General features: G+C 31.4%; 3 protein-coding genes across 4 annotated transcripts; 2 read left to right on the forward strand and 1 right to left on the reverse strand.

The window, feature by feature from the left end:
- The first annotated feature begins 1,565 nt into the window (after positions 1-1,565).
- Positions 1,566-2,906, forward strand: LOC111427008 (probable serine hydrolase). The gene is made up of 2 exons (XM_023061951.2): positions 1,566-1,745; positions 1,803-2,906. The coding sequence occupies exons 1-2, from the start codon at positions 1,566-1,568 to the stop codon at positions 2,685-2,687; spliced, it is 1,065 nt and encodes a 354-aa protein (XP_022917719.1). The 3' UTR covers positions 2,688-2,906.
- A 66-nt stretch (positions 2,907-2,972) lies between these two features.
- On the forward strand, positions 2,973-6,543 carry LOC111426978 (peptidoglycan DL-endopeptidase CwlO-like). 2 transcript variants are annotated; one of them, XM_023061910.2, is made up of 9 exons: positions 2,973-3,334; positions 3,391-3,517; positions 3,572-4,022; positions 4,078-4,180; positions 5,298-5,353; positions 5,414-5,477; positions 5,538-6,137; positions 6,207-6,245; positions 6,304-6,543. In XM_023061910.2, the coding sequence occupies exons 1-9, from the start codon at positions 3,226-3,228 to the stop codon at positions 6,402-6,404; spliced, it is 1,650 nt and encodes a 549-aa protein (XP_022917678.2). In that variant the 5' UTR covers positions 2,973-3,225; the 3' UTR covers positions 6,405-6,543. The 2 variants fall into 2 exon arrangements, with proteins under 2 accessions (XP_022917678.2, XP_022917679.2); XM_023061911.2 differs by having other exon boundaries at positions 5,541-6,137.
- Positions 6,537-10,340, reverse strand: LOC111426950 (p24 family member logjam). The gene is made up of 3 exons (XM_023061867.2): positions 10,100-10,340; positions 9,769-10,032; positions 6,537-7,008 (listed from the first exon to the last, which is right to left on the reverse strand). The coding sequence occupies exons 1-3, from the start codon at positions 10,307-10,309 to the stop codon at positions 6,781-6,783; spliced, it is 702 nt and encodes a 233-aa protein (XP_022917635.1). The 5' UTR covers positions 10,310-10,340; the 3' UTR covers positions 6,537-6,780.
- Position 10,341: the final 1 nt, after the last annotated feature.

Here is a 10,341-nt window from a genome sequence, read left to right on the forward strand (position 1 = left end):
TCAACATATCTGTTAGTCTTACTCCCATTTCTAAACACTTAATAACTGTTTTGAGAGTTAAAGAGTTAACATAGCTGGAAAAGTATTTTCATTATTTTCATCACTGTCACTGCATTCATAATTTATCATCAGTTACTAAATCTGCCAGCTCTTCTTCTTTCGGTTCAGAATCATGTGACTCAAGTAGCTCTTCAATATCTGTCAGTTGAATGATGATCATTAAACCATCTCCCTGGTAATGACCCAACAAACTCATCTCTCTCTGTTGTGACAACATTTGGCCAGATTTTCCTCCAGCAACCATTCAATGTGGATTTTTCAATTCACCGCGCGACTCTTCATTAATTTTCCAGCATTATAGTAAAGTTATATCGTTTGAACAAATCAGAAGAGTAACATGGTCTTTAGCCACCTTATACCTAACCAGGAGCCGTTTTTTTATTTTTGGATATGAAAGTTCTTGAGGGCAAAAAAGGCCGGTCTCATCTGCATTGAATCCTTGCTGCGGGACTTTGTGCTGCCAGAGCCAGCAGTTAGTATATCATTTGCGATGGCCAAACATAGGATTGGACTGTAGGCTGAAGAGAAACTTCGCCTACTGTGGACTAGTTCTCCTGGAATGAAACACGCTAAATTGTTTATTAACATCTCTACTATCAAACCCGGAAATATTTTAGGACTTACTCGTGCCAGCATTAAAATTCTAATGAGTGTCTTTACTGGGCACTGCCGATTAAAGACACACCTCAACTTATCGGGCTTAGCCGACGATGTTGAATGCTGACTATGTGCGGAGGACGAGGAGACCGTTGAGCATGTTTTATGCCACTGCCCTGCTGTTAATCGTATCAGATTCTCGTTGTTTGGGTTGCAGTTTATTTCTCCAAGGATCTGAATTACTTTTCACCGAAGAAGACATTAAGGTTCGTTAAGAGCAATGGACTGCATGGTGAAATTTGATATTATCTATCGGGGTATAATAGATCTTTAAGGTCGTGGTCCAAAGTTGGTTGGTCCTCTCACCCGACATATAATTTATGTACCTAATGTAATGTAATGCCTATATTTCCACTAAAATATACCCACAGATGTGTAAGAGTATATTTACTACTTAATTGTACAAATTCTAAGGTTAAAATGTTTACTGTAATTATGGTATTTTAAAATTATCCCTATTTAGTTTGTGGTGCTATTTATTAATGAAAAATGATACGTTCACGACATAAACAAAATTATTAATTATACTATGAAATATGTAAGGATTGCCAGACAATAAGTAAAGTATCCTTGAAGAATCGACTATAAATATGACTAAACGACCATAAAATTAATTTATTCAAACGTTATCTATATTTAATTGTTAAGAATATGTAGATTCATTACATTTAATTCAAAAAACTGTTATTACACTACAACCATTATGCAATGAGGACTTAGAACTCGTGTGAAATAACCTAACCTAAAAAGTTTGTTTAATAAGTTTATAAACGTGTAGGTATCTTACAAAATATCGTGATATTGCACAATTTAATTTTCATTCTCAATGAAAACATCACGAAGCAAAGATGAAAAGCCTACGTAACATTCTGAAACCCAACAATTTTCAATTTTTAAATCAAAGAAGTATATCATCTGCTAAAAGGCAAGTTCAAGAAATTCGAATACCTGTTCCTGCTGGTTACATAGCTGGTAAATGGTGGGGTCCACAAGATAAAAGACCAATACTCACTTTTCATGGATGGCAAGTAAGTATTTTTATAAATAATAAAAGAATAATAAAATAAATTTATCTCATTATTTAGGATAATTCAGGAAGTTTTGACCGTTTGGTTCCTCATTTACCAGAAGATATTCCAATTTTAGCTATAGATTCCCCTGGGCATGGATTTTCTTATAAACTCCCCCCTGGAATGGCTTACCACAATATTGATGCAACAATCATTACTAAGCAAATAAAAGATTATTTTGGATGGGAAAAAATCAGTTTAATGGGTCATTCTTTAGGAGCTATACTTTCCTATACGTACGGTTATTTATTCCCAAAAGATATAGATTTCATCGTATGCATAGATGGCTTACATCCATTAGTAAATCCTAAAAAATTGGATAGAGTTAGTCAAAGCATCGAAGAGCAAATCAAATACGATGCTTTAAACAGTTCCAAAGAAGAACCCCCAAGTTATTCAATCCAAGAAATGGCAGAAAGAATGCATAAAGCCACTGCAAAATCAGTGGATGTTTCTACTGCAAAATATATTTTATACCGAAACATTGCTCCATCAAAAAAGAATCCAGGAAAATTTTATTTTAATCGCGACGCACGTTTAAAAGTGGGCCCACTTCAGGTTCATGACACCGCAGAAATGATTAGAGTTGCTGAAAAAGTTATTTTTCCCCTTCACGTTACGAAAGCGGATAAAAGCCCGTTTTTCGGTAACCAAAGCCTTTTTCAGGAAATAAACGCCGTATTAAAAAAATGTAATAAGAATTACGAATTTCGTAATGTACCTGGAGTTCATCACGGTCATCTTAACGACCCTGAATGCGTTTCTGGCTTAATTACAAACTTTATTCGTAAACATGATCAATTTGATCGTTCTACGGGAGGGTTAAAAGATGAAATGAAAGTTGATGAAAGCATATATCCTATGTTTAAGTATAAAAAAGAGATTTTAGGTGAATTATAGTTAATTTGTATTTTATCGCGAAATTATAGGGCAATTTATAAATTTAGATATATTTTTTTATATAAATTAAATCAAAAATTTTATATATTGACGTTGACAGACGTATGTACAATGTTATAAAAAACTTTTCGTTTATACTTTAATTAAAAATTTTAATGTTATTAGATAATTTACACATTTGTTATTTATTATTTCAATAAAAGTTATGTTATATTGCGAGTGTACATAATAAATTTATATATGTATATATAAATAGTTCATATCAACTCCTTATTTTAGGATACGTTCAAGAATTGATTTTAACTATTTTGTTATTATTCTGCATACTAATAATATCTTATAAAAACTTTTTTACAATTTTTTTTAACTATTTTGCAATAATAACATTATTTATTTATTAAAAATAAATATTTTATCCAATTTTAAAAGAAATTAACTATTTTTTGTGTTCGCCGTAAGATGGCAGCAGCGTTGATTTGTTTCGAAAATAAAAGATAAACGAGCAGTTGTAGTTTGCATAATTATAAATTTTGCAAAAATGGATTTAAATAAACTAGAAAATGAATTCGAAAAGATTGTTGGTTCTTCATGCGAATCAACAAGTGCACAAGAACGAATTATATTGACTCAGCGAGCAATAGGAAAATGTAAAAAAATTATACCTTATAAAGTTCTAAAATAACCACTAATTCTTGTTTTCTAGACTACAAAACTGAACATGAATTACTTAAGAAAGAAAATGATCAAATTGATGAGCAAATGGCTAAAGACGGAAAACAAATAGAAGAAACGGAAAAAAAAATTCAAGAAGTGAAAGAAATAAAAGATCAGTAAGTTGAATTAATTTTCAATCTAAAAATATCTCACTCGTAATTCTTAAACAGACTCATTTCTGCTATGTCAACACTTTCAACGGCAACAATACATTTATTGGCACGAAAAAATGAAGTACAAGAAGACGTAATAAAGTGGGAAAATAAAATCAACAAAACTGCTGAAATAATGGAGAATTTTATAAAAAAAGAAACCGCAAAACGAGAAGAGGGAAATGATATTTACAAACAAGTTATTAAAAAACGCAATAACATAACAGCATTACAAATTGAACGAGCCGTTTTAGAAAAACGGATTGAAGTACAACAACGACAAATTAAACAGCAAAAAGAAATAAACTGTTTGTTATTCCGCAACGAAATTGTTGAATTTGTGAAATCGGTTACCACCCACAATCGAATAATTCAATTAAATAAAGATATAGCTAAGATGAAATTGAATTTGAACGAAATGAGCGTCAAGTTCAATCAGTTATCTTTGAATAAGTTATCAACCTTTAAAGTATGTGAAATACCTTTGTGCTTAAAAAAATTTATTTTCTTTTTTTTTTCTGTAGGTAAGATCTGTTTTTGCCACAAGTTTTCAACAAACAGCTTTAAACAATAGAGGGAATACCTTAAAATCAGTAGATAAAACAACTAAGACCATAAAAGGTCAAGGTAAGATTTAACGTGTTCTTTAATAAAGAGTACAGTGTGTTAATTAATTATTTTATCCAACGTCATCATTGCAAGTATGCAACCAATATCACAATGTAATACGGAAATCACGTATACTGTGATATTGGTTGCATACTTGCAATGATGTCGTAGGGTACGATAATTAATTAACACATTGTATAACAAGAAATATAACTAGAAACTTTGCATAGCACCTCCATGTTATGTGGTCCCTGGTAATCATATTGACATATCCCAAACAAAAAAAACGAGTTTTGCACAAAACTAGAATAGCTTGATGACTATCGCTATTCTTGATTCTTCTTGATGATCATCAAGTCTTCTACGCCAGAAAAAAAGAGCGTAGGATCGATGAAAGAGATTTGGGAATAAATCTGACTATTTAACCAATTTATTTTAAGAGGTAGAGCTAAGTACCTCATTGAATTGGACACAAGGATTATGGGCGAGGTGTTTAGAATAGCATCATTTCCAACCTCAATCACGTTTTGTCTTTTGTAAAGAGTGGAACGGATGATCTATTCCTTCTACAAGTTCATTTGAGGGGATTTCTGCTAGTGAGATCTGTCAGCTTTTTGCTAAATTCTTTTCTTCTGTATTTCTTACTCCTAGCCCTATTCTAACATAACTACTCTTGGTAGTGATTGTAATGAGTATTTGGGTTGAACGGGGTAGAGGAGGAATTCAGTAAGCTTAATAAAATAGTTGGAGCTGATAGTGTACTCTTCGATTCTAGTTAACTCTTGTTTTCTTGCGTCAACTACTCTTCCCCTAAATATTCTATTTAACAAATCTCTTTATTGTGCTGTTTTCCAGCAGTTTGGAAGCAGGCTTACGTTCTTCCTATCTTTAAATCGGGGGAGCGTGGAACTGTTTCCAATTATCGTCCAATTTCAATCTTACCAGTATTTGGCAAAATTTTTGAGAAAATATTGCATACTCGATTTTTCTTTGCTATTAGGGCTGAAACCGATCATGGCCTTCTGTTGTCCAAGCTGCAGAATTTTGCTCTAGTGAAGTTTCTAGTTTCTTTTCTAATAATATCGTCTATGAAAGCTCCTGAATATATAAAGAAAATTTCTTTTTTTTTTTCTAGAAAATAGCTTAAAAGTTGTAAAACCCGAAACTACAATTATTTCAAAGCAGCCTAACGTAAGATTTTTCTCAAAATTAATTTCTTGTATTAAAAAATATTTCTCATTATTTCTTTAGAAAACCACTTCAAGTACATTAAAAATACAACCACCAAAAACTCTTTTGTCCAGCACGGATCACGGTAAAAATTTATTTTTATACTTGATATCAGAATAAAACAATATATTTTTTTATACCAAAGAAGATAATGATAGAAAAGAGTTTCAACAAAGATCCGATGAGCGTAAAAGAAAATATTTGCATTTAATGTCCACTTCATTTGATGATTTGGCGAAGAATTACCAAGAGAATACCGAAACAAACATAAAAGAAACCCCTAAAACTAACGTTGAAAAGGAGAACTCTCAAAAAAGAGTTATTAAAAAAATCGAAAAGAAACCTAGCAAAGAGGAAAATATTACGATATCTTCGAAAAATTCATCGAAGAAGATTAAATTGATTGACAATGTAAAAATTCAACAATCACCGCCAGTTGAAGGTCTATTTCTCATTCCAAAATCTATTGAAGGACGTAAACCGAAAAAGGTATCGTTTGCTGAAAGAAAAACTCAAGAAGAGGTACCTTTAACTGACGATACTAATCATAATCATAATAATTCGGTTATAAGCGGAAATGAAAGTAATCAAAGTTTTACGTTTTCAAATACTGAAGAAAGGGAAATTTCAAAATTCTTTAAAAACCCTGAAGGAGACAGATCAGTTTGGGAAGATGAAGATAATTATGAAGTGAATAATGAAGTTAATTATTCCTTTTTGACATCTCAATATAATACCACAAAAAGTAAGTATTTACAACAATTACAACGATTGTATTTAAATGAGTTATAATTTAAAACTGTTTTGTTTATAGCACCTACAGACAATACTAATAATGACTCAACTGCGCAAGGTTTGATTATTTCACTTATACATTTCTTTTTTATACTCTATTTATTGCCTCTTTTTAGACAATTTCTTTTTAACACCAAGCGATAATGGGAACATGTTGGGTTTTGATTTTGGAATGGGGAATCAACAAGCATCTAGTAACCCATTTTCACTCTTTTAAAACCTTATAGGTTCATTTGTTATTAAATATTTTGTTAAGTTAATAATTTATTCAAATTATTATTATTAACCGTTATTTCGTTAAGTTTCTATTAAAAAATCAAGCTGGTTTCAATAATAATAAAAACGAAAATTTAATAAAATATTTATTTCTTATTGTTGTCAAAATCTACAACAGATGCTATTTAAAAAAATTACAACAAAATAAATAGCTTAAATAACAGATTCTTTTAAAGATAGATTTTTAAAATACAACTCATATGTATTTAATTTCTCCTCCTCCAAGGTAGTGTTATGAAACAAAAAAATATGTATGATTTTTAAAATTACTTTTGTGTATGGTTATTGAATTGGGAATGTCACGTTATTGTTTTCGTTTAAATCCTACTCCTACTGTACCCAGTCTTGACTTCAAACAGTTTGCGGACAAAGAACACTTGAATTGTCGTCGCCGCTACGATGAGAATAATATGCGCCATCGATACACGGAAAACGTAAGTGTTGTTACTCTCTAATAAATTAAAATCCCACGCTTCTCTTCCTCTGGCATGGTATTGATATTGGAGCATTTCATTTATATTTTGCTCGACACTTATAATAGCGGACTAAAATAAAATTAAGGTTTAAAATTATTTACTTATAGATGTTTCAAAAGTAATGTGCTAAACTGGAGCAATATTTAAGCTGGAAAAATTATTGTGTAAATGTTTGTTAAAAAAATGTTTTAGATAACATCTTAATGGTAAAACTTTTGGCAATGGCATTTTAGGATTTCCACAACTACACTATGTAATGAATTAAAAATTAATATGGATAAGTTATTTAATTAAGGTGAACCTCGGTCAATTTTCAATCAGTGTTGCTGATTCTGAAGACTCTTTGAAAATTTAAACAATTTATCATGTTTTGGAGTTATTGGTCTTCTACCTTACTACTGCGGGAAGTACAGTCATTTCCCAAGGAATCTTATTAATCCCATTAAGGCCCACTTTTACCACCTCTTGATAAATTTATGCGATAGATAAACTGGCGCTCTTAGCTAATGAAAGCGCTTACAAGTACTGTAACCTTTAGATAGTTTATCAGGAGGATGGTAAAAGTGAACCTAAAAGACAAACATAATAATATTCTGTTATAGGATGGAGCAGGTGCAGTTTAAGAAAATTGAATCTAGTATTGAAAATTGAAGAAATATCTGGATGTAATCTTAAACAAAGATTAAGGTATAATTCTCATTTACGATGTAGAACCAAGAAAGCAGCAAGCATTGCTAATAGGAGCTATAAGTCCGCAGGCTTTCAAAAGAGGATTTTGACAGGACACTTAAAAGTTTTGGAAACAGGTGATCTGAAGATGTTGCGAAACTGATGATGAGACGGTACCTCATATTGTTTATGATTCTTTGTATTGTATCAAAAAATATGCTCTTCTAGTATATTATAGTAACGTTTATTAGGTTGGCTTTCTAACCATGAATGGGCGGCAGCTAGTAAAGATAGTCCACAAAGTAGGGGATATAGGCGATAAGAATCATTATAAATGGTTTATGGAAAAATCCCTGAAACTGCATCATATCGTGATCGCCAACCTATTAGCCAAAGCATGGTAGTTGTGACTAAATTTAAAAATCATGGGTTCGTATGAGATAGATCTCTCGAAGTTTGGCCGACCAAATGTTTCAGGGGAGGTTCAACAAAACTAGTCATAACTCGTATTTTTCATAAACCATTAATAACGATTATATACGGACATACTGATTAAACGCAGAAATTGTATGTTCAATCACTGACGTCTTTGACTTTTCTAAGTAGCGCTGTAAAAGTGGAACAAGTCGAGGTCATAACCAAACTGTACAAGCGATTACGAAGAATATTTTATTGATAACACGTCTTGAGATTAAGACAATCATGTAAGAATAGGCCACATTCTTGAGAGGGTGCAGTAAATCTAATGAAAGATACTGAAAAGGATATACAGAAAGTAACTTTGCTGCAATAACTCTTTGATGGTCAAGATTAACAGGATGGGTACAAAATGGTGAAAATTGAAGGAAGCTTTTCTTATGCAGTTCGAAAAAACGAACCAGAAAGACTCTGTTTGTGAACTTATTACCTCGGCAGCTCGGATATTACAGAATTGTTTTGGAAGGTTGTTTCATATTATTATACAAAATGGATTAATCAGTATTTTGCTTTCTGCGCCTGTTTGAGTTCAATAATTACAATATGTTTATTGTTGAAAAAGCAACGTAAAAAGAAGGAAAACGAGTATGGGGCCTAACAATGGGAGCCTTGGGTAACAAATCGTAATATTTTGGGAATTAAAAATCATTTATTGAAAGAACTGAAAAGAAGACCCAAAACATTAAGAGAATTGTTTCATCAACTTCTCATCCATTCTTAAATGGATGAGAAGAGCTTTTATTTCTTGGCGTCTAAAGTATACAAATTGATTTCACAGAAAAATACTCATTTGGGAAACAGTATAAGCGTGAAAGATCGCTTTATTGTAACACTTAGATTCTTAGCAGCTGATGAATCTTATCTAAGTCTTTAGCTTATCCATTGATTTTCTTCCTTATATCTGTTGCTGTACAACTTTCAACAATATCACAAATAGCCTCAGCAATCAATTGATAAACAAGTAAACGTTTGTTTCTGTATTAATTAGCGCTTCATACTCGGAAATTAATGATTTTTTGGTTGACATTTTGGTTCAAAATATCGACATATGATCATATTTATACTATTACAATATTTGGTACACTACACTGTAATATTTTTCATCAAATATATATGATAATAGATCTATGACATAGAACCATGATAGTGTAATACCAGCCTAACAATAAGAGTTGATGAAAAAAAAGTAAGAAATAGAAATGATTAGAATGTTTTTATTACAGATTATATTAATAGTTTTCTGGACAATGCTTCCAGATACTATCTGTATTGTATAGTTCTGCATTTAGGAAAACAAACTTTGGAAGGATTATTCCCATGTGAGAAAATAATTGATCTGTTTTACAGCATAAATTATATTGTAGCTTGTGACAAGTAATAAATAAGCCAAATTTGTTTTTTGAAAGAAATACGTTTTATATATTATATATTGTGTTATATATTTTTTGAAAAATGTCTTCTTGTCTTTATTTGATACTAGAACTGAACTAGCAAATGGTAAGACTAATATTATTATTGATTACAATACAAGTAAGCATGGAACATATTAAATTACACAACAAATTTAATTATTTTTAATTGTAGATAAAAATGAGAAGATTGATTTAGAAATATTGTCAAAATAATTTCAGTTTAGCACACTACTTAAACAACCATTAAGTTTTTAATAATACTTGTACTTACAGTGAAATTAGCAATATTCATATCAATAGATTCCAATTCCTTAGCATAAGATTCCCACATATCATATCGAACGACGGTAATATACAAGTTAACCAATTTGTCAGCAAATCTAGAAAACTGGTTATCAATGCAAACGGAATAATAACCACCGGTAGATCTATCATCTTGATATTCACTGTTGGGCTTCCATTGATAAGGATGAACTATTTTACCCGATGGATGTCTTACAGCAAAACCAGCCATACCATCACCTCCTCTTACAACCTATATTTTAAAAAATCGTTTACTTACATGTTTGCTTACAATATTTTTACGTTTTTATTTTACTTACTTGAAAGCTCACGTAAAATGTGGCCCCTGGGTTAACATATTGAAAGTAGCAGTCTTCTTTACCCGGTTCTACGTGGACTTTATAGTCCATGGCGACAGCTGGTAAATTTTCATACCAAGGGACGGTGGCCACTTGGGCCCCGTTTTCATTGATAATTAATAATAAAAACACTAAACATAATAATATAAAGCTGGATAACGTGGCATTCATGTTGTATACATTTGCGCAACTGGTTGCCGGTC

The sequence above is a fragment of the Onthophagus taurus genome, chromosome 2 (assembly GCF_036711975.1).
Source record: "Onthophagus taurus isolate NC chromosome 2, IU_Otau_3.0, whole genome shotgun sequence".
NCBI classification, from domain to species: Eukaryota; Metazoa; Arthropoda; class Insecta; order Coleoptera; family Scarabaeidae; genus Onthophagus; species Onthophagus taurus.

Excerpts from the sequence above, each read along its gene's own strand:
- LOC111426978 (XM_023061910.2), top strand. The coding sequence starts at position 3,226 with ATGGATTTAAATAAACTAGAAAATGAATTCGAAAAGATTGTTGGTTCT. Across the intron at positions 4,181-5,297 it reads TAAGACCATAAAAGGTCAAG|AAAATAGCTTAAAAGTTGTA; the intron begins GTAAGATTTAAC and ends TTTTTTTTCTAG. Across the intron at positions 5,478-5,537 it reads TTTGTCCAGCACGGATCACG|AAGATAATGATAGAAAAGAG; the intron begins GTAAAAATTTAT and ends TTTATACCAAAG.
- LOC111427008 (XM_023061951.2), top strand. The coding sequence starts at position 1,566 with ATGAAAAGCCTACGTAACATTCTGAAACCCAACAATTTTCAATTTTTA. Across the intron at positions 1,746-1,802 it reads TCACTTTTCATGGATGGCAA|GATAATTCAGGAAGTTTTGA; the intron begins GTAAGTATTTTT and ends CTCATTATTTAG.
- LOC111426950 (XM_023061867.2), bottom strand. The coding sequence starts at position 10,309 with ATGAATGCCACGTTATCCAGCTTTATATTATTATGTTTAGTGTTTTTA. Across the intron at positions 10,033-10,099 it reads CATTTTACGTGAGCTTTCAA|GTTGTAAGAGGAGGTGATGG; the intron begins GTAAGTAAAATA and ends TTTAAAATATAG. Across the intron at positions 7,009-9,768 it reads TGAATATTGCTAATTTCACT|TCCGCTATTATAAGTGTCGA; the intron begins GTAAGTACAAGT and ends ATTTTATTTTAG.